Source organism: Suncus etruscus, chromosome 6 (assembly GCF_024139225.1).
Source record: "Suncus etruscus isolate mSunEtr1 chromosome 6, mSunEtr1.pri.cur, whole genome shotgun sequence".
Classification (NCBI taxonomy): Eukaryota; Metazoa; Chordata; class Mammalia; order Eulipotyphla; family Soricidae; genus Suncus; species Suncus etruscus.
Window position 1 is genome coordinate 135,324,759 of NC_064853.1, and position 21,294 is coordinate 135,346,052.

At 40.6% G+C, this 21,294-nt stretch overlaps 1 protein-coding gene across 1 annotated transcript in view; it reads left to right on the plus strand.

Moving 5' to 3' along the window:
- Positions 1-21,294, plus strand: part of MCC (MCC regulator of WNT signaling pathway) — a 309,795-nt gene that overhangs the window by 134,018 nt on the left and 154,483 nt on the right. The window contains exon 2 of the mRNA XM_049775666.1: positions 19,748-19,861. Coding sequence (XP_049631623.1) covers positions 19,748-19,861 — 114 coding nt within the window. The remainder of the gene's footprint in view (positions 1-19,747; positions 19,862-21,294) is intronic.

Genomic DNA, 21,294 nt, shown 5'->3' on the forward strand with positions numbered 1-21,294 from the left:
TAGAAGCATGTCATTTGCACTGATCTCCCAAGTAGTACATTTTATTGGCCTTCCTCTGAATTGCCTCTTGCTGCCTGAATAGTGGCTATTAAAGAAATGAGGCATTCTGTTTTCTCGACAGCCCGGTTGTTCTTTATATCATACCGGATTGGATTACCTAGATGTAGTGCTTTCTATTTTTCTCCCAGGTCATCCCACAGAAGGTAACCTGTAATGAAAAAGAGCGCATGCTGCTATGTTTAAGTAACCAGTTTGTGTCTCCCCTTGGCCAGAACTTGAACATTAAACCCCTTGGCTCTGCACCTGAGCAGTCTGACAGGGTCTGAACAAGAGAATTCTTTCCGAAGGCAACCTCAGACTGTGTCTCAATCAATAGCTCAGCTCCATCCTGTTTCTAAGCATGAGTGCTCCTTGGTGTGTTGGTTGGGAGAGTGAGGATGGCATTAGAAGAGACCGGCAGATGGAAACTTTGACCACCTCAGCACACAAATGGCTCAACAAGAAATCTTTCAAAGGGCCCATAGGATTTATTTTAAATTCTTCTTTCTATGTGGAAATCACTTAGCCTGCGGGAAATAGCTATTTTTTAGTTTTTAAAAAAAATGAGTCATTTTTCAAAAATATGAATAGTGGGCCTGGAGAGATAGCACAGCGGCGTTTGCCTTGCAAGCAGCCGATCCAGGACCAAAGGTGGTTGGTTCGAATTCCGGTGTCCCATATGGTCCCCTGTGCCTGCCAGGAGCTATTTCTGAGCAGACAACCAGGAGTAACCTCTGCCGGGTGTGACCCAAAAACCAAAAAAAAAAAAAAAAAAAAAAAAGAATAGTGAAATTTTTGTTAATAAAATGCAGGGGAAGAAAGAGATAAAAGTATTTTTCATACTTCAAAGAGCAGAAAAACATTGTGACAAAATTTTATTTTATTATTTATTTTATGATTTTATTTTGAAGCCATTCCTGGTGGTGCTCAGGGATTATTTGTGGTAGGGCTCCCCAGAGTGATTTAGGTGTCAGGGATTGAACCCAGCATGGCCACATGCAAGACAAGCTCTTATAGTACTGTATCATTGTTGCTCTGGCCCTTGATTCTCGAGTTGCTCTATGATATGAGTGTATAGTCTCTAGTGAGCTTGTCTCTGCATGTCCCCTGTTTAATGTTACAGGAGATACGAAAATGACTAAAGAAATTCAACTTTACCTTGTTGCTGTATGAGAATATCCTCAGGCTCTCTTTTTCCAGCTGCTGACTTGATGGTACACCTTCGCTGTTCATATGTGTACATAAATTTATTCTTCTCGATTGTGATAGGCTAAATGTAAATTATTTTAAGTCTGAAGACAATACACAATTCTAAAACTAATTTTGACTTCTTTTCAGATAGCAATTAAACAGGAGAAATTAATAGCTGAGATCAGGTTAGTTAGAGGGTTTGTATCTGTTCCATGCAAATTGAAGAGCCTTTACATTTCTCTGTTCTCTCCTGTGTGGGCCAGGGAAAGCTATGCCTGAGATACCTTTAAGGAAGTACTCCAAGTATTTTCTGGGTGGCCCTTCACCCTGCAGTGTGGAGGTACCATCGCTCTTAAGCCACATGTAGTGAGAGACAAACTGCAGGTCCTGCATTCTGGTGATGTTGCTTTGTGAGGAATGAGCACTCCAAAGGTTTTTTACATGACAGATGAGAAAAACAGATTACTTTGAGGTGCTTTTGCTTTCTTTAAAACAGGGCTCTCAAACTCAATTGACCCGGGGGCCGCAGGAGGCAAAGTCGGGGTGAGGCAGGGCTGCATAAGGGATTTTGCTTTCCGAATATTCGCAATAGAAATCGCATTAAGCATGTGCATACCCCGAACGGAACTGCTCGGGTATACGAATGTTTTACTAATGCGATTTTTATTACGATTACTCGGTAAGCAAACAATCGCGAATACTGCGAAATTTGAAGGCCGGCCGCGGGCCACAAAATGCTGTACGGAGGGCTGCAAACGGCCCGCTGGCCGTGAGTTTGAGACCCCTGCTTTAAAATAACCTGTTTTACTTTACCGCATGAAAAAAAAAAAAATGCCTCCCATTAACTGCTCTGTGTGTCAGCACTGGCACATGTACTGGTGTGAAATGAAAATCATCAGACTAGAATGAATTTTGAAGCAGGTGACTAAACATCTAAGCAGTACTGCCCCCACATTATCCTCAAGAGGAATCTTGCCCTTGCCTCAGAAGATTTTCCAGGAGAGGAATTTCATAACCATTGCCATCCCTTCTAAAATAAAACTAAGTTCCTGTCAGGAGAGACCTTTGAAAACAAGCAGAGAGCATGATGCTGAAATGTAAGCCTGTTATCTCTGCCTGTTTACGCTACTGACAGCTTTTAATGTAAAAGCTCATCATAGTTTTGTCAGCTCGTGCTAGTTTGTTTGCCCTCATACTTGCCTTGGAGCTATATAATTCCATTTTATATTTGTGACATTTTTCTAAGATCTCAGAGTGAAGTTCAATATTTTAGTAAGAGATGTCCTGAATTGAGACTGATGGAAAGATGATCTCCTGAATATTTGGCTATTATAGTCCTGTTTATCCATGTTAGCATAGTGTCATCATTTAAACAGCAATATCATCAACATTATTTTATAATTGTCAGGGCAGAATTTGACTTCATTGGGCAGCTCAGAGACCTCTCAGAAGAATGCATCTGAATATCAGACCAAAGCCTGTTCTTACCTTTGCCTTAGTTTGGGCTAATGATTGACAGTGCCAATCTCTTAAGGTTAGCCTTAGCGGGTAAATTTTGGGTTTTGTATAGTTGAAATGGCAGTGTTTTTAGTCAAGCCAAATTTAGACTTGCCTTTGATATTTTTATCAAGGTTGTAATTTTCCATTTTAAATAGTCTAGGAGTCTATTCGTTTTCTGCTCACTGCATTTCTGCCATCAGGAAAAAAATACAATTTTATTTTACGTTCTAAAGACTCTGTTGTCCAAAAGTCATCTACTGCCTTTTTAAACAAAATTCAGTGCCCCTCCAAATCGACCTCTTTAGTGGGACAAGCAGAACATGCTCCACTACCCTCTGTCACTCACTTTGGAAAATGCTACTGTGATCTGTAAGATGAAAATAGAAAAGGTGAATTCAGGAGATTCCACATTCAATAAACTCTAGAATCCATTAGTGGCCAGAGTGATAGCATGATGGGTAGGACATTTGTCTTACTTGCGGCTGACCCAGGACTGACCCAGGTTGATCCCTGGCATCCCGATGGTCTCCCATGCAGTTTCTAAGTACAGAGTCAGGAGTAACCCCTGAGTGCTGCCCCACCCCCCAAATAAAGTATCCAATGTGTCTTTTTCTGTGTACATTTGATCGCATGATTAGGTCTGACTTTGAGGAGCAGCAATAACAAGCTACCCGTAATAATAGTATAGGAAGAACTTAGTTGTGGACAAACCGAATGATGAAAAGAACGCAGTACTATTTCCAAAACTGTGATGAAAGAACACATTACCCCCAAAACTACCTAAACAACCAGACTGTCTCTGTCATTCAGCAAGGCAGCAAGGCATCCAACCATGCACACTTTTGTGCAGCTCTACACATGACAGATGGCAGTGCCTCCAGCTGGAAACGTCTAAGAATCCGAAACAACTGATGAAAAATACATAGTGGGGACTGAGCCATAGTGTACATGGCTCACCTGGGTTCGATCCTCAACATTCCATATGGTTTCCTGAGCATGGCTAGAAGTAATTCCTGAATGCAGAGCCAGGACTAACCCCTGTGCCCTCCAAAAGAAAGCAAATGAAAAATAGAGATGTACCAAAGAAGGTTTCATCAGCCTCAAGCTGTTTGCCTCTAGTTTATCCTCTCTGATGCTTCTTTTTGAGGGTGTTACAAGAGCCCCACAACAAGCGGATAAATGATAAACTGCCCAAGTAGGGCTTCTTACATTTTCCTAAGCTCCCTCATTTGTTGCTAGATCTAGGCCATCCTTTAACCCCCTATAACTTCACTAATTGCAGAGCTATCCATTAAGGTGGATGGACAGGATAAGGAAATAGATTGGTTTATAAGAACAAACATTTTTTGCAAGGCATATGTGATAAAGTCTGTTCCTTGTCAGTATAGAGGGAAAGAAGAGAGGCTTTGTTTTCTAAAAATAATGCTGAGCTGTTGCATACCTGCACAATTGCTCTTGTGCTGAGGTTTTGGGAGGCAAAGGGGAGGATGTCTGTTGGGGAAATGCTGTTCATTACAAAAACGGAGTTGGAATGTTGTTGATCTGGCCTTAAACCACAGCCTTTCATTCTAGTCTGTCGTTTACTTGCATTGGGTCACAGTTCTTGTCTGCAAGTCTTCCATCTTGGTGATTTGGCAAGGGGCTGGGAAACACTCATCAGGTCCTGGCAGACTAAAACTGGCAGTTGATACAGAAGCACCTCTTTGGTGAAAGTTCAAATGCAGGCATAGGTTTATTTTTTATTTTTTTTAATGGGCTTGTTTAACTAGGAGTTTACCTTCCCTTATCTGTAGAGGAGCTTCTTCTCTTCAGCTCAAGGCACTGTCAAGGCATGTCCAGGGGATCTCAGCCAGCAGCTTTTCCAGTTTGAGCAGCCCTGCTACAAACTATCTGATGTTGCATGTCATCCAAGTTCAGTGTTTTGCCTCATCCCAATGCCCACCCCAGATCACACATCCAAGACCATCTAATCCTAGATAGCAATGATAAATGTGATGTGGTAAGGGTTAATAGAGTATGTCAACATGGCGGATTGGAGTTCAAATACTACAAATGTCCACCATTGCACACCAGTTTCTTATATATTTTAATAATAACACCCATTTGTTGGATGAAAATTTAGTGAAAATCCAAATAAAGCAATTGGCATAGTCCTTGGCACATAGAAAGTGTCTGTCCTGGACTCCTCAGAAGGTGTGCTTGATTCTGGACTCCACTTAGTGGAAAAAACATTTTTTCCGGGAAGGGTAACTGGTGGAAGGAACATTGTTCAAAGATTTAATGACTTAGAGAGGATGATATTGATATGGTGAGTTATGTGGAAAGTTTGAATCAGAATTATTCTCTCTAGGGGCTAGAGAGATAGCATGGAGGTAAGGCGTTTACCTTGCATGCAGAATGACAATGACTCAAATTCTGGTATCCCATATGGTCCCTCGAGCTTGCCAGGGGGATTTCTGAGCATAGAGCCAGGAGTAGCCCCTGAGTGCTGCCGGGTGTGACCCAAAAACCAAAAAAAAAAAAAAAAGATTCTCGTTAAAAATATATTTTAATATGATGCAAAAGGACTTTGGTATGATCGTTCATTTGCATGCCTGGGATCTTTTTTTACCTTTGTGGGCCACACCCAGTGACACTAAGTTGTTGTTAATCCTTGCTATCCCATCAGAAATCACTCCTGGCTTGGGGACCACATGGGATGCCGGGGGATAGAACCGTGGTCCATCCTAGGTTAGCACATACTCCCTACCGCTTGCACCACCCCGGTCCCATGGGATCTTTTTTATATAATCTATTTGTGTATGTTTTGTATAGAAAAGTATCTGGCAGATATATGAATGGTGTGTACTCTGTGTAGTGGGGATCATTAATCTCTTATTCAATGAATGATTTAATTTTATATATTCAACAAATACTACTGGGAAATCAACTGCATACCAAGCACAGCCCTTCTATGTTGGATGTCTTCCCCAGTTTATTGATGTGTCTGCCTTGTTGACTCTCAGAGTATCACAGGTAATGGTCAATAGAAAGTCTATATGATATAAAATCAGATAGTATTGGTGTTTGAGGAAATGAAGAAGTGTGAAGAAGAAAGAGAATGTGGAGGAAAATGAAATCTGCTCCAGTTTCTAGATTGTGTCATTGTGTTTGCCTTGCCAAGGTGAAGGGGTATGCTGATTCAATTGCAAATGCCAAAGGCTAAGTGTGGACTACAATATGGATGGAGTCTAGGCCTAAAAGCCAAATTATTCTTATGCATTATCAGGGTTTGTGTAAGCAAGGATTATATACTAATAGCTAATCTGTACTTATATATTTTTTTTAATTTTTGGACTATAATCAGCTGTAGTCAGAGCTTACTTGTTGTTCTATGCTCAGGAACACAACTGGCTATGCTCAGGGGACCATATGTGATGCTCAGGATGGAACTCAGATTGATCGCAAGACAAATGTCCTGCCTAGTATACTATCTCTTCAGTCCCCCATTCTGTGCTTTCTAGGCCCAATTTTATCTTGACACATTTAATTAATTAGCCTAAAGGATAGCATGAAACACATTGTAACTAACATTCTAGAAAGCTGGGTTGTCATAAAGAATTTGCCAGAATCTATGCGTTTATTCTCAGCAACTTCGTATGACAGAGTAAGTCACCTGAGACTTAGAAAAATTTAAGGAATGAATGAAAAAGACCTCCAACCAAGAGTCCTCTCTTCAACTAGATTATCACTGAGATTCAAATGAGTTTTTTTTTGGGGTCACACCCAGCGGTGCTTAGGGGTTACTCCTGGCTCTCTGCTCAGAAATAGCTCCTGGCAGGCACAGGGCACCATATGGGACACCGGGATTCGAACCAACCACCTTTGGTCCTGGATCGGCTGCTTGCAAGGCAAACACCGCTGTGCTATCTCTCCGGGCCCCCAAATGAGTTTTTTATTATAATAATAATTTTTATTTTGACCAAAGTGGATTACAAATCTTTCACAGTAATATTTTAGGTTCATATTGACATTGAATCAGGGGAATTTCCACCCCCAAAGTTGTCCTCCCTCCACCCTCGTTCCCAGCATGCATTCCAGGGTATCAAAGTGTCCATTCAAACAGAATTGAAAGAGTTAAAAGACACAATAACTAGCCACAGAATTCAACACGAGGGAGAACTGTCGAATAATTTTAGAGTGTTGTAGTATGAGTAAATAAAAGCTTTGTGAAAAAAAGTGATGTTCAGAGAAATCAAAGCTTCCACATGTTCCCTTTACTGTATCTTTATGCCATAGTATAAAACTAAGATGTATATAATTTCTTTAACTGTTTCGTTAAATAAATAAACTTTGGTAATGGTTTATAAAAATTTGTTTTATGTAGAAATATTTAAAACAATTTATGGCCCCTATATCAACTTGAAAGAAACACTAAAGGCTCTTTCATAAATTGGTAGGTAGGGAAGCAATGTAGAAGTAGTAAGATGCCTTTTTAAAATAAAGGAAGTCAAGAAATTACTGAAAGGTATGGAGTACATGCTTACATGTGGGAAGCTGAGGTTCAGTTCTCAACACCAACACCAAATGGTACCTAAATATCACTCTGTGGAATCCCACTGGTACAATAAATGTGAATCCCCCAAAATATATAATGTGATAATGAAGAGTAATAGGTATCTTAGAATGACCTCAAGACTTACTTGCTTTATACTTAAAATAGGATATAAACTGGGAACACTGGAATGTGGAAGCTTCCACATTATCTTAAGACAAAATTGTTTAGGAAAACAAACGAGAAGAGGCAAATTGAAACTGAAAAGACAAATACAGAGTAAAAAATAGTTCAATGGAATATCATCTCACGCCACAGAGACTGACACACATCACAAAGAACAAGTACAACCACTGCTGACAGGGACGGGGAGAAAGGAACTCTCATTCACTGTTGGTGAGAATGTGTCTAGTTCAGCCTTTATGGAAAGCAATATGGAGATTCCTTAAAAAACGACATTGAGCAGTGGCGCAAGCGGTAGAGCATCTGCCTTGCATGAGCTAACCTAGGACAGACCACAATTCAATCCTCCAGCATCCCAAGACAGGAGCAATATCTGAGCACATAGCCAGAACCCCTGAGCGTCACTGGATGTGACCAACAAACAAACAAACAAACAAAATAGACATACTCCTAGGGATACACCCTAGGACCACAAAAAGATAATACGACAATGCCCTCTGCAATCCTATGTTCATAGCAGCGCTATTTACAATAGCCAAAATATGGAAACAATCCAGATGCCCAACAACAGATGAGTGGCTAAAGAAACTATAAACATAATGAAATACTATGCAGCTGTTATGAAAAATGAAGTCATGAAATTTGCCTATAACTAGATGAACATGGAGACTATTACACTGAGTGAAATAAGTCAGAGGGAAGAGATAGACATAGAATATTCTCTCTTGTCTGTGGGATTTAAGAAAAATAAAAGAGAATAGTCTTTATACCCAGAGACAGTAGAGATGTGGGCCTGCAGGACCAGCCCATGATATAATCTTACCACAAAGAGTAGTGAGTGCAGTTAGAGAAATGAGCCCACTAACAACTACCATGACAACAATAGAGAGAGAAATAGAATGCCGTCTTTTCAGACAGGCAGAGGATGGGAAGGAGGGAAATGGGAGACATTGATGCCAAGAAAGTTGCACTTGGGGCCGGAGAGCTAGCACAGCAGTAAGGCGTTTCCCTTAGACGCAGAAGGACGGTGGTTCGAATCCCGGCATCCCTTATGTGTGCCTGCCAGGGGCGATTTCAGAGCATAGAGCCAGGAGTAACCCCTGAGTGCTACCAGGTGTGAAAAAAAAAAGAAAAGTTTCACTGGTGAAGGGCTGTGTGCATTTTTGACTGAAACCCAACTATAAATGTGTTTGTAACCATGATGCTTAAATTATTTTTAAAAATAAAATAAAAAGTAAACAAAAAAAGACAAAAACAAAAAACCAAAAGCAAAAATCATTAGAAGAAAATTTAAAAAAAAGAAAAGAAATGGGGACACATGAAAAAAAATAGCTCAGGGCCGGAGAGATAGCATGAAGGTAAGGCATTTGCCTTTCAAGCAGGAGGTCATCGGTTCGAATCCCGGTGCCCCATATGGTCCCCTGTGCCTGCCAGGAGCAATTTCTGAGCCTGAAGCCAGGAATAACCCCTGAGCACTGCCGGGTGTGACCCAAAAACCATTCACACACACAAACACACAAAAATAGCTCAATGAATTAGGATGCAACCCTGCTTTCTACTGTTCACAGGTGACCCACTAAATTTTAATGAGAAACATGAACTCAGTCAAATTGTAGCATAAAGTGCCAGGTAGTCTATACTAATATCAGACAAAATAGATTTCAAGTTAAAAACAGTAATAAGGGGCCGGAGAGATAGCATGGAGGTAGGACATTTGCCTTGCATGTAGAGGACAATGATTTGAATCCCAGCATCCCATATGGTTCCCCAAGCTTGCCAGGAGCTATTTCTGAGCATAGAGCCAGGAGTAACCCCTGAGCGCTGCGGGGTGTGACCCAAAAACAAAGAAACAAACAAAAAATAATAAAAAACAAGAGTATACATTATGTAATAATATAAATATATCAGATTACTTAACACTTTTTTCACATACCAAATGAAGTTTGTCAAAGCATACAAAGCAACAACTGGATAGTGAGAATAACGTAATAATAACAGGAAATTTTAACAACTACACTCTTATTCTTAAACAGAAAGAGCCATCAGATAGAAATTAGCAAGAAAACATAACCTTAAATGAAGAGTTGGAAGAGCAGGGCATAGTTAACACTTGTAGGTCTCTCTATTTAGAAAAACAAAGGAATGCATATTTTTTTCTAGAGTTCACAAAGAGCCCTCTTTAGGATAGATCACATGCTGGAACTAAACAAGTGTCAAGAAAGGCATATAGACTAAAATCATATCAAACTTGGAGTTTATATTCCATTTTAAATCATATTTTTGATATCACAATACTATAAAAGGTAGAAATCAAGAAAATCACGGAAATTTGGGAAAAAATCAAAGTTTGGATCAAAGATTCCAATAAAGGCAGAGACAGGCTATCAGAACATATGGGAAACAGCAAAAGGAGTATTAAATGGGAATATCACATAAATCCAGGCTTACATCAGATAACAAAAATAAAATTAGATTTTATTATTTGTTATTAGATAAATAAGTAAAAAGACATCTAATTAAAAACAATGTACAATCTAATCTCACGGCTTAAAAAAACTTGGAAGTGAACCAGGTAGATAGGATAGCAGGTAAGGTACTCTCCTTGCGCTCAACTGACCCAGATTGACTCCCTGGCATTATATATGATCCCTTACCAACACCAGGCGTGATCCCTAAGCACAGAGCCAGGAGGAAGTTTACTTAAGCACTGCTGGGAGTGAGCCAAAACCAAGAAGTAAAAAATTAAACAATGACAACAAATGAGAACTTTTGTATACTGAGTCTAGATGACTCAGTGGTTAATGTGCTGCCTTGCAAGTGTAAGGCCACGAGTTCAGTGAAATCCTCCCACATGAAACAAACTCAGTTCTTGCAGTTCTACTGTTTATTCCTGGCAGCTTTGCTTTCTGTAATTCCAAGCATCCAAAGTGATTTTCAGCCAACAGTTAGTCTGTACAATCACTGCAACTAAAGGGTGTGACACACACACCCGTCAGTGTAACTGTAACTGAAAAGATGCCTGTGAACCAGTGCCGGCACTATGATCCCTTAGCAAACACAGAGGTAAGCACAATAATTTTAGGAATGACCCATACTACGACAGAGCCTGCTAGCAACGTAGCCTATTGTGTGAGACCCAGTAACCCCACAAGTAAATGGGAAGCACCACAGCCATAGATTCCCCAGTTATCTGAGCAACAGCATTGAGAGGGAAGGGCAGAGGAAAGGGTTGGGAATACATTTAAAAACAATTGGACTGAAAATCTCAGGTTTAGGTGTCTCCTGGGCTTTCATCTGGCTGCATTTTTTACCCATATTTCTGTGTATACATGATGTTCATATGCACATTTATAAAACATGCACTTTCCATTGTTTTCCCAAAATTAAACATTGTTTAGAGATTTTAAAAAATATAATTTTGGGGGGAGGGTCAGAGCGATAGCACAGCAGTAAGGCGTTTGCCTTGCACGTGGACAACACAGGCCGGACTTCAGTTTGAATCCTGGCATCCCATGTAGTCCCCCGAGCCCGCCAGGAGCAACTGCTGGTTGCAGAGCCAGGAGTACCCGTGAGTGCCAACGGGTGTGACCCCCCCAAAATAGCATTTTTTCAAAGCATTGATCTGTAGAGTAAGTTTATTGACTGTCTCAACATTAAATGTACTTTGTTTCTCTAGAATGAGGAATTGAGTATCTACTAAACTGGATCAATACGGAAATCTGTGACCAGTGCAGCCACAGGTTCTTGTCATTTCGAGGGTTAGGGGGAGTTCTGCTCAAGAATCACACCACTCTTCTTGCACACTGAAATATTCATGTCCTTATTATATGCAAGATGCAGCACACTTTGAAATATAAGTGATTGCTGCCATTTTATTGTGGATCTTTGTGCTGCCTGCCTGTTTTCTTTTCACATGTCCTTTCCATATCCAAGATTTTCCTTGACAATAAAGTAAGAACTGTGTATTACTGGAACAAACTAAGTAACTTACTTTTTATTTTTAAATTTATTTTTTTTTTGTATCTTTATTTAAACACCATGATTACAAATAAGATTGTAGTTGGATTTCAGTCATGTAAGGAACACCCCCCTTCACCAGTGCGACATTACCATCACCAATGTCCCAAATCACCCTCCTCTCCACCCCACCCTTTGTGTACTTCAGACAGGCTTTCTACTTCACTCTTTCATTCACATTGTTATGCTAGTTCTCAGTGTACTTATTTCTCTAACTGCACTCACCACTCTTTGTGGTGAGCTTCATGTCATGAGCTGGACCTTCGAGCCCTCCTCTCCTTGTCTCTGAGAATTATTGCAGAAATGTTGTTTATTTTTCTTAAGAACCATAGATGAGGAGACTATTCTGCATCTATCTCTCTCCCTCTGACTTATTTCACTCAGCATAATAGATTCCATGCACAACCATGTATAGGAAAATTTCATGACCATCTCTCCTGATGGCTGAATGATATTCCATTGTGTATGTGTTCCACAGTTTCTTTGTCCATTGATCTGTTGAAGGGAATCTTGGTTGTTTCCAGAGTCTGGCTATTGTAAATAGCGCTGCAATGAATATAGGTTCGAGGAAGGGATTTTTGTATTGTATTTTTGTGTTCTTAGGGTATATACCTAGGAGTGGTATAGCTGGATCCTATAGGAGCTCAATTTCCAGTTTTTGAAGGAATCTCCATATAGCTTTCCATAAAGGTTGGACTAGATGGCATTCCCACCATCAGTGAATAAGAGTTCCTTTCTCTCCACATCCCCGCCAGCATTGCTTGTTCTCATTCTTTGTGATGTGCACCAATCTCTGTGGCGTGAGATGGTACCTCATAGTTGTTTTGATTTGCATCTCCCTGATGATTAGTGATGTTAACCATTTTTTCATGTGCCTTTTGGCCATTTGTATTTCTTCTTTGTCAAAGTATCTGTTAATTTCTTTTCCCCATTTTTTAAAGAGATTAGATTTTTTTTTCTTGTAAAGTTCCATCAGTGCCTTGTATATTTTGGATATTAGCCCCTTATCTGATGGGTATTGGGTGAATAGTTTCTCCCACTCAGTGGGTGGCTTGTATCCTGGGCACTGTTTTCTTTGAGGTGCAGAAGCTTCTCAGCTTAATATATTCCCATCTGTTTATCTCTGCTTCCACTTGTTTGGAGAGTGCTGTTTCCTCCTTTAATCTCAACGTCCTGCAGTGTTTTACCTACATGTTGTTCTATATACCTTATGGTTTCAGGTCTGATATCAAGTTCTTTAATTCATTTGGATTTTACCATCATACATGGTGTTAGCTGGAGGTCTGAGTTTGCCTTTTTTGCAAGTGGCTAACCAGTTGTGCCAACACCACTTGTTGAAGAAGCTTTCCTTGCTCCATTTAGGATTTCTTGGTCCTTTATCAAAGATGAGGTGATAGTATGTTTGGGAAACATTATCTGAGTACTCAAGCCTATTCCACTGATCTGAGGGTCTGTCTTTATTACAATACTATGCTGTTTTGTTAGCTATTGCTTTGTAATACAGTTTAAAATTGGGGAAAGTAATGCCTCCCATGTTCCTTTTCCCAAGCCTTTGAAGTTGAGTCTATATTTGTTCTGACTATTCAGGTGTGTTTCTTGTAGGCAGCAGAAGGTTGGATTTATATTTTTGATCCATTTAACCACTCTGTCTCTTAATTGGTGCATTTAGTCCATTGACATTGAGGGAGATGGGTGGCTTGAGATATAATGTCATCTTTGTGTATAAGTTTAGTGTGTCTATTGGTCTGTCTTGTCTTAAAGTAGACCTTTTAGTTTTTCCTTTAAGGCTGGTTTTGCATCTGTAAGATTTCTGAGCTGTTGCTTATCTGTGAAGCTATGTATCCTTCCTTCAAACCTGAATATGAGTCAGCCTGGGAGCAATATGGTCCTCAAACTATGGCCCGCGGGTCACATATTGTATTTGTATCTGTTTTGTTTCTTTGTTGCAAAATAAGGTATATGCAGTGTGCATAAGAATTCATTCGTAAGTTTTTTTTTTTACTATAGTCAGACCTTCCAATGGTCTGAGGGACAGTGAACTGGCCCCCTGTTTAAAAAGTTTGAGGACCCCTGTATAAGAAGCATTCATTTCATTCAGTCTTGTCACAATATCCCACCACTGTCTTCTGGCCTTGAGAGTTTTTTGTGACATGTCTGCTGTAAATCTTAAGGTTTCTCCTTTGAATGTAATTTCCCCTTTGGATCTTGCTGCTTTCAGTATTCTAGCTCTATCTTTAGGATTCGTCATTGTGACTATGATGTGTCTTGGGGTGTTTTTTTTTTTTTTTTTTGGTCTCTTTTTGCTGGTACTCTTCGGGCATGCAGGATTTGATTGCATGCAGTCTTTACCTCTGGGAGTTTCTCTGTGATGAAGTATTTGACTGTTGATTCTTCCCGGGGAACCCCTTCCTGAGCCTCTGGGACTCCAATGATTCTTATGTTGTTTCTGTTGAGTTTATCAAAGACTTCTATTTTCATCCGTTCACATTCTCTCAGTACTTTTTCCATTGTCTGATTGTTTACCTTAAGATTCTTTTCCAGTCTCTTGTGCTATATGGAGTTGTTCTGCCATACATCTTCCATTTCACTGATTCTATCCTCGGCTGCTGTTACGGCTTTCTGGTGATGTTTTCAGTTCAGTTTCCATGTTTTTCAGACCTGTTATATCATTTTGAAGTTTTCTGATTTCTATCTTTGTGTTCTCTTCAGCTAGAGTTCTGTTTTCTTTGATCTCCATGAGGATCCTCCATATTTCTATTCTAAACTCCTATCTGAGAGATTAATCAGATGGTGGTATTTTTTAGGTCATCAGAACTATCATCTTCATTGTTCTGTGCATGGTGTTTGCCTGCAAGATTTCCCCATTGTCACACTTGTAGTGTGATTTTTTTCTGCATGTAATGGCGGGGTTCATTAGTTAGAAAGAGTGTGTGGCTGCAAAGTGAAGCAGAGAACCTGTGCTCTTCTGAAGCCTCTAGGAGATAGTTTTTGCTGGGCCCTTCTTGGACCTCTCAGGAGAGTTTCAGGAGACAGAAGAGTAGAGAAGCACGCAAAGGCGACAGGTTCCCTCAGTCTCTCCCAGTTGGCAATCTCACAGAAGGGGCAGACCCCTCCCGCCTGCCTTTACAGATAAAGAAAGGATCTACCTTTCTGCCAAGGCAGATCTGGAGTAACTTACTTTTATGACAACTATTTTATTTATTTATTTTTTTTTGGTTTTTGGGCCACACCCGGCGGTGCTCAGGGGTCACTCCTGGCTGTCTGCTCAGAAATAGCTCCTGGCAGGCATGGGGGACCATATGGGACACCGGGATTCGAACCAACCACCTTTGGTCCTGGATGGCTGCTTGCAAGGCAAAGGCCACTGTGCTATCTCTCCGGGCCCTTATGACAACTATTCTATTGTCTATTGCTACTTAGTATATTTTAAGTTAAAAAAAAAATTCCATCAGGTTTTTAAATGTTAAGAATTTTTAATTTTAAAAATAGCATTTCCTCTTTTTTGCCTAATTAAGAGCTTTTTTTTTTTTTTTTTTTTGGTTTTTGGGCCACACCCAGCAGTGCTCAGGGGATACTCCTGGCTGTCTGCTCAGAAATAGCTTCTGGCAGACACGGGGGACTATATGGGACACCGGGATTTGAACCAACCACCTTTGGTCCTGGATCGGCTGTTTGCAAGGCAAACGCCGCTGTGCTATCTCTCCAGGGTCCCTAATTAAGAGCTTTTAAAGCAACACTCAATAGTTTCTTTAATTTCCATCACAAATTACAGAAAGAGCCAGAGACCAAATACTCTCTAATCCTCCCTACATCTTGTTTCTCAACAGGTTGCAAGTTTTCTCCCTTCCCCACATCTTATTTTGCAATTCTGCTTTCCCTTTTTATAAGAATCATATCTAAGGCCTGCTAGTTGTACTAATTTTCTGATGGTCTGTAAAAATCCCAGAAGACTGATATGTTCTGCTGTGCAGGGTGAGATATGGTGGTAATAGGTCAGGCTGTGAGTTCATAGACCTGGGCTTTTGTTCTAGATCTGTAGCTTACAAATTGGACAAAATATTGGAGATATAAGATTCTAATCTTACCTTCTTAAATTAATTAACACTGACCATTTCATAGGGTGTGTGCATTTTACATGCTGTCTATAACAAGTAGCACAATGTAGGCTCAGATATGTCAGCTGATACTCTTTCTAGTAAAAATTTTGATGTTGACGTGTTGTAGCAGAGCATATGTTTGCAGGAGGCGTGGTATTGTCTATCAAGAAAAACCATCTCAAAATGCCACTTCAAGGACCATCTGCCATTCATTTTATTGCTGCAAGGCCAGAGTTGCTGTATGTTTGATCCCACACCAGATGGGAGAGTGCATTCACAGTGAGCACCTGTATGCTCTGGCATCCCTACCCATGCCAGGCATTTTGGGATAATGTTCAACCCCTCCCCCTATCACACATGCACACACACCTTACTCCTGACTCTGCACTCAGGAATCACTCCTGGTGGTGCTCGGGGAACAGCCTCTTGGGATGCCAGAGGTCAAAACCAAGGCAAGCCCTGACCATACTATCTCTCTGGTCCCAGACGTCTGTCTTCCTCGTATGGATAATGGTTGTGCCTTTCCGAAAGCGGCTTTAATTGGCAATTATTAGCATCTGGATTCCAATCTGTTTTTAATCTGTCAATGAAATGTTCAGGTAAAATGAAATACAAAATGTTTCCGCTTTCTGAGGTGATGGAAGATATCAGAAAGCGATTTTCATGCAGTGAGTGGTTTTATAGATGATCCTTAATGAGTTTTAAGTTTTAAGACTCTGAACAGCCTTTCTTGAAATAACACACAGCAGGTGCCCCTCGCTGGAGTTCTAACCGTAAAGAGGAAAGTTCCAGACTTGGAAGCCTCTGAACAGGCTTGATTGTGTCCATCTGGCAAGGAGCTGTACCCTTCTGCCAGAGACTCTGTTCTTTATGGATCTGAATTAGAGACCCAGGATGTGGGGAGTCCTGAAGGAAGCTGAATGGGCTGCTTTTCATTTCATCCGCTATTTCCAAGTATAGGGCTGGGATTTATAAATGCTTGGATTGCCATAGGGGCATTAGGAAGACACAGACGGGCAAAGAGGAAATCTAAAATTAATGAGCCTTGTTTCTCTGGGTCTGTCTGTTTCTGGTCTTTACAACAAGAGCATTGAACTAGCTTCCTCCAGTTCCTCCCTGACAGTGATTGTGTGGCTCAGCGAAACATCTTTGCAGATGATTGTGGTGTGTAGCAGTAAGGCTTCCTTGATGATCTGTATTGAATTGTTTCTGGTGCCAGTAAGCAAGAAGTTTGCAAAGCGCCAAGAACAGAGCTCTAAGACAACCCTGTATAGGGGGTGCTGATAGATTTAAAATCAGACTTGGCTTACAATCCTTTCCCAGAAAGGTGAACAAGTACATAAAGATAAGGAGAGTCCCCAGAAGAAAAACAAGCTGACCTGACTACCAGCTGCAACTTTTAAATTTATTTTATTTTTTTCTTTGGTGTTTATTTTTTGCGGGGTTACAGGATCATACCCAGTGATGCTCAGGGGTTACTCAGAAATTACTTCTGGCAGTGCTCAAGGGACCCTATGGGATGCCATGAATTAAACACACTTGGCCGCTTTAAGAAAAAGCACTTTACTCCCTGTACTATTGCCCTGTCCCCCAACTTTTAGATGCCTTGCTATGCCACATCCCCACTCCCAGGAAACCTGACGCTGTTTATTCATAGGTGTAGCCCTGACTGCTCAGGCCTTCCACTCCCTTATATTCATTCTTAGATGAGCCCGAAAATGCACACGCCTCGGTAGAGAAAGGGAGAAGAGTGGCTGTGTGGGAATGGAAACTCCATATGGCACAGAGCTAAAACAGTGGATGTCTATGTTAATATCTTCTGCTGTTGCTTGCTTTCTATCTTTGACTGAGTTCCTCTCTTCTGTGTTTTACCTTCCACGTGTAGCAGAAGGAGATCATGAAATCTACCTCACTGAAATGTATTTCATTTCTATTATTATTATTATTATTGAATTCATGGGGATTTTCAAAATAGTCCCAAAGGCTGGCGTTGGAGTTGTGACACTGACTTTATTCTGCAGGACTGATTGGATTGAGTAAAGTTTACTAGCTCTTAATTTAGAACCTGCCAAGAATGCACGCTCAATAAAGATTAGTTGCACTTGTTTCTTTCACTTTATTAAAGAGAATAGTTCATTGGATGAAAGAAGTTGGTACTACCCACTGGCATCACTCAAAAATAAGCAAAATTATGTATGCCCTGTGTCTGGAGGGTACGTGGCACAGAAGGACAAAATTAAAATTCCTATCATCATAGTAGAGGGAGGAGAGTTGGCCAAGCATGAACAATTTGAACTACAGAGACATTGAGAAGAGAAGCAGAGAGGAGATGAGCAGTTAGTCGTGGGAGAGCTCCGCGGGCCCAACTAATCCTGCACTGATACTGGGACCCTGTGGATAGAGATGGAGAAATGCTCCTTTCTCTCCCTTGACTTTGACCATGGGAACCATGTATCCCATTTAACAGTATTGTTCAATATAACAATAAGGCCCAGAAAGATTATTACCATGGTGTACCCAGAGCTTCATAGCCTAGTTTCAGCTGTGGTCTGAAAAAAAGTTCTAGTATCAATAAATTGAGTATGCTAGGTCCCCTGTGAGCCACAGAGGATGGTATGACGGTGACAGACCCTGAAGCACAGGTGTGCCATCCAAAGCTGATAGTGTTATGTGTACTGATTTATGGTCAGCAGTGGCAAGACAGAAAAGTGCTTTGTAGCTGTAAACACGGTGAGCTCCTGGGGCACATCAGAGTTTGGGCTGCTGGCGTGTAAGAACAACTTCCAAAGTGTAGCCCTTGGTTCACCCTGCTCCACACCAGCCATGAGACATCCCATACACTCAGCCGGGAGAAATTGCAGATAGGGGATGTCATGAAGGCTCTCGCAGGTTTTTAATGGTCACAGTTGACTGGACGCCCTCTGTGTCAGTAGCTTCGCAGACTGTTTACTGCCCATTGGAAAGTAAAGTGGTCGGATAATGTTTCCTCCAAATATAACAACTATTTTGACAATGATCTTGCAGTCAAATATCTAGGTAGTTTATTTTTATTTGGTTATATACTTCTATATTTTCCAAAGGTGCAGGCTAATTTGGTTCAGCTTTTTATTATTGTCTTAGAATGAGCATAAAACTGGGTTGAAAACTGTTCATGCTTTTTCCTTCAGAAAGATCTGTGGGGATTTATATCTTGACACCCCAGACCCACAAATGTGTAGCAAATGTCTGGATTCCTATTTTCACCTGGCTTAGGTGTCAGGTTAAAATTTCACAAAGGCTTAAGGATCTGGGCAGTCAGGACCTAAGAGAAAACTTTTGAGACTTCACCAAGCGCCAGCAATGCAGCCATGTCCTCAATCCTGGTGGTTTCTGTCTTACTATCTGCTATTGATCCTCAGTGCCCAACTTTAGTAAGTCATTAATTAGAACAAACAAACATGAAGCATGTTGAAGAGGAGAACATCTGGAAAAAAAATAGCTACTTCATTTTTTTTCTTAATACTCAGACCCTAACTTGTAGAAAAGCAACTAGAAGAATGCTTGAATGCATGAAATGAAATTGCCTTATTAAACTTCTATGCTTTCCAAAGGTGAAAGCTAATTTGGTTCAGCTTTTTATTCCTGTCTTAATAATCAGCAGTCCATGGGGCCAGAGAAATGCAACAGAAATGAAGACTACATGCTTTGCACCCCCTGAATCCTGGCTCAGATCCCCAAATACTACAAATATTCTGAGCACCATCTTGAGGCAGTCCTGAGCACCGAGCCAGAAAAATCCCCTTAGCATCTGAGTGTGGTCCAGCACTCCCCTCAAAAAAGAATCAGCAGCTCCCCACCGTCTCTTAACCTCAACCTTGCAAAATAACCCAGGGAAAAAATTCCTTCGAATGAGGAGTTTTGCTCTCATCTTGATGAGAGCATCTCATCTCATTTTGCTACCTAAAATTAGTTCACACTGCCCACAAATAATGGCTTTCTCTGTTACATATCAGGTGACCATATAGCTTCGCTTTCTTATAAAACAACTGATTTATGTCCTTCTTCCCCTGAGATTATGAGCACCCACAATATCTCATTTCAGAATGATATATATTTAATAGGATCACACTAATTACCAGGAATGAAGGGAAGGAAATGAGTTTCTGCTGAAGGCTCTGACCTTAAGCTCTTTTTTCTGTATCCACAGCTTCACTTGGCAGCCCTGGCATCACTAAAGGGAGATATAGCAGAGCTTAATAAACGCCTGCAACAAACTGAACGGGAACGGGACCTTCTAGAAAAGAAATTGGCCAAGGCACAGGTAAGAGGGCCAGATGGTCTTTAAAAGTATTTTTTTGAAAAATGTATTTTCTACTGTTTTAAGATATACATTTTCTTTGTTTTGCAGTTTATTTATTAATTGATTGGTTTGGGGGCCACACCTGGCAATGCTCAGGAGTTACTCCTGGCTCTGTGCTCAGAAATCGCTCCTGGCAAGCTTGGGAAACTATATGGGATGCCAGGAATCGAACCAGGTCTGTCCTGGGTCAGCCACATGCAAGGCAAATGCCCTACGGCTATGCTATCTCTTTGGCCCCTAATATATACATTTTCTAATTTCTTTTTCATTTTATCTTAGATACAGGAGTTTGTAGAACTTCTAGTAGGATTTCATACATGAAATATTCCGGCACCACACACTCCCGCAAAGTGCTTGCTTCCATATATCATTGACCAGTGCATCCCCATTCAAATCCTACCCCTAACCCAGATTCTGCTGAAGAGCAGTCCTCGGTTTTTATTGCTTTTGTGCACTTGTTATTCCCCTATTTTGTTTCTTTGTAACCTGCATATGAGAGAGATAATTATGTGTCCCTCTCCTTCAGAGTATCATCACTCAGCCTAATACTCTTGAAATCATCCACATAACAGCAAATTGTATAATTTCATCTTTTTATATATCTAAGTAGTATTCTATTATTTATATGTGTCATCATTTCTTTATCTTCTCATCTGATCTTGGACACAGTGTTTCCAGATCATGAATATTACAAATAATACTGAAATGAATCTAGGAGCACAAATATTATTTCAGAATAGGGTTTTTGAGGTAGAGGCCAAGGAGTGGAATTGCTGGATTATATGGTAGTTCCATTACTAATATTTTGATGAATGTTCATATTGTTTACTAAAATGGCTGGACCAGTCGTGGATGGAGTGATAGCACAGCGGGTAGGACATTTGCCTTGCATGTGGCTGGCCAAGTTTGATCTCCAGCATACCGTATAATCCCAAGAGCACTGCCAGGAGTAAAACTGAGTACCACTGCTGGACCAGTCAACATTCCCACTAGCAGAGAATTAGTGTCCCTTTTCCCCAAAGTCCCCATCAACAACTTACTTTCTTTCTTTGTAATGTGCTCCAGTCTCACTAGTGTGAACTGGTTTCCTATTTTTTTAAATTTGCATTTCCCTGGTAAGTAATGCATTGTCTTCCATACATCTTTTGACCACCTGTGTTTCTTCTTTGAGAACATTTGGATTCATCTCTTTTCCCCATTTTTTATTGGTGCACTTGTTTATTTCATGCAGAATTCTTCCAGAGCTTTCTCTATCTTAGATATGAACCATTTATCTGATGAGAGTCAGCAAATACTCCCTCTCAATCTGTGTGGTATCTTTTTGTTCTCATCACCATTTTCTTAGCATTGCAGAAGCTTCTTAGGTTGCTGTAGACACACTTGTTTATCCTTGC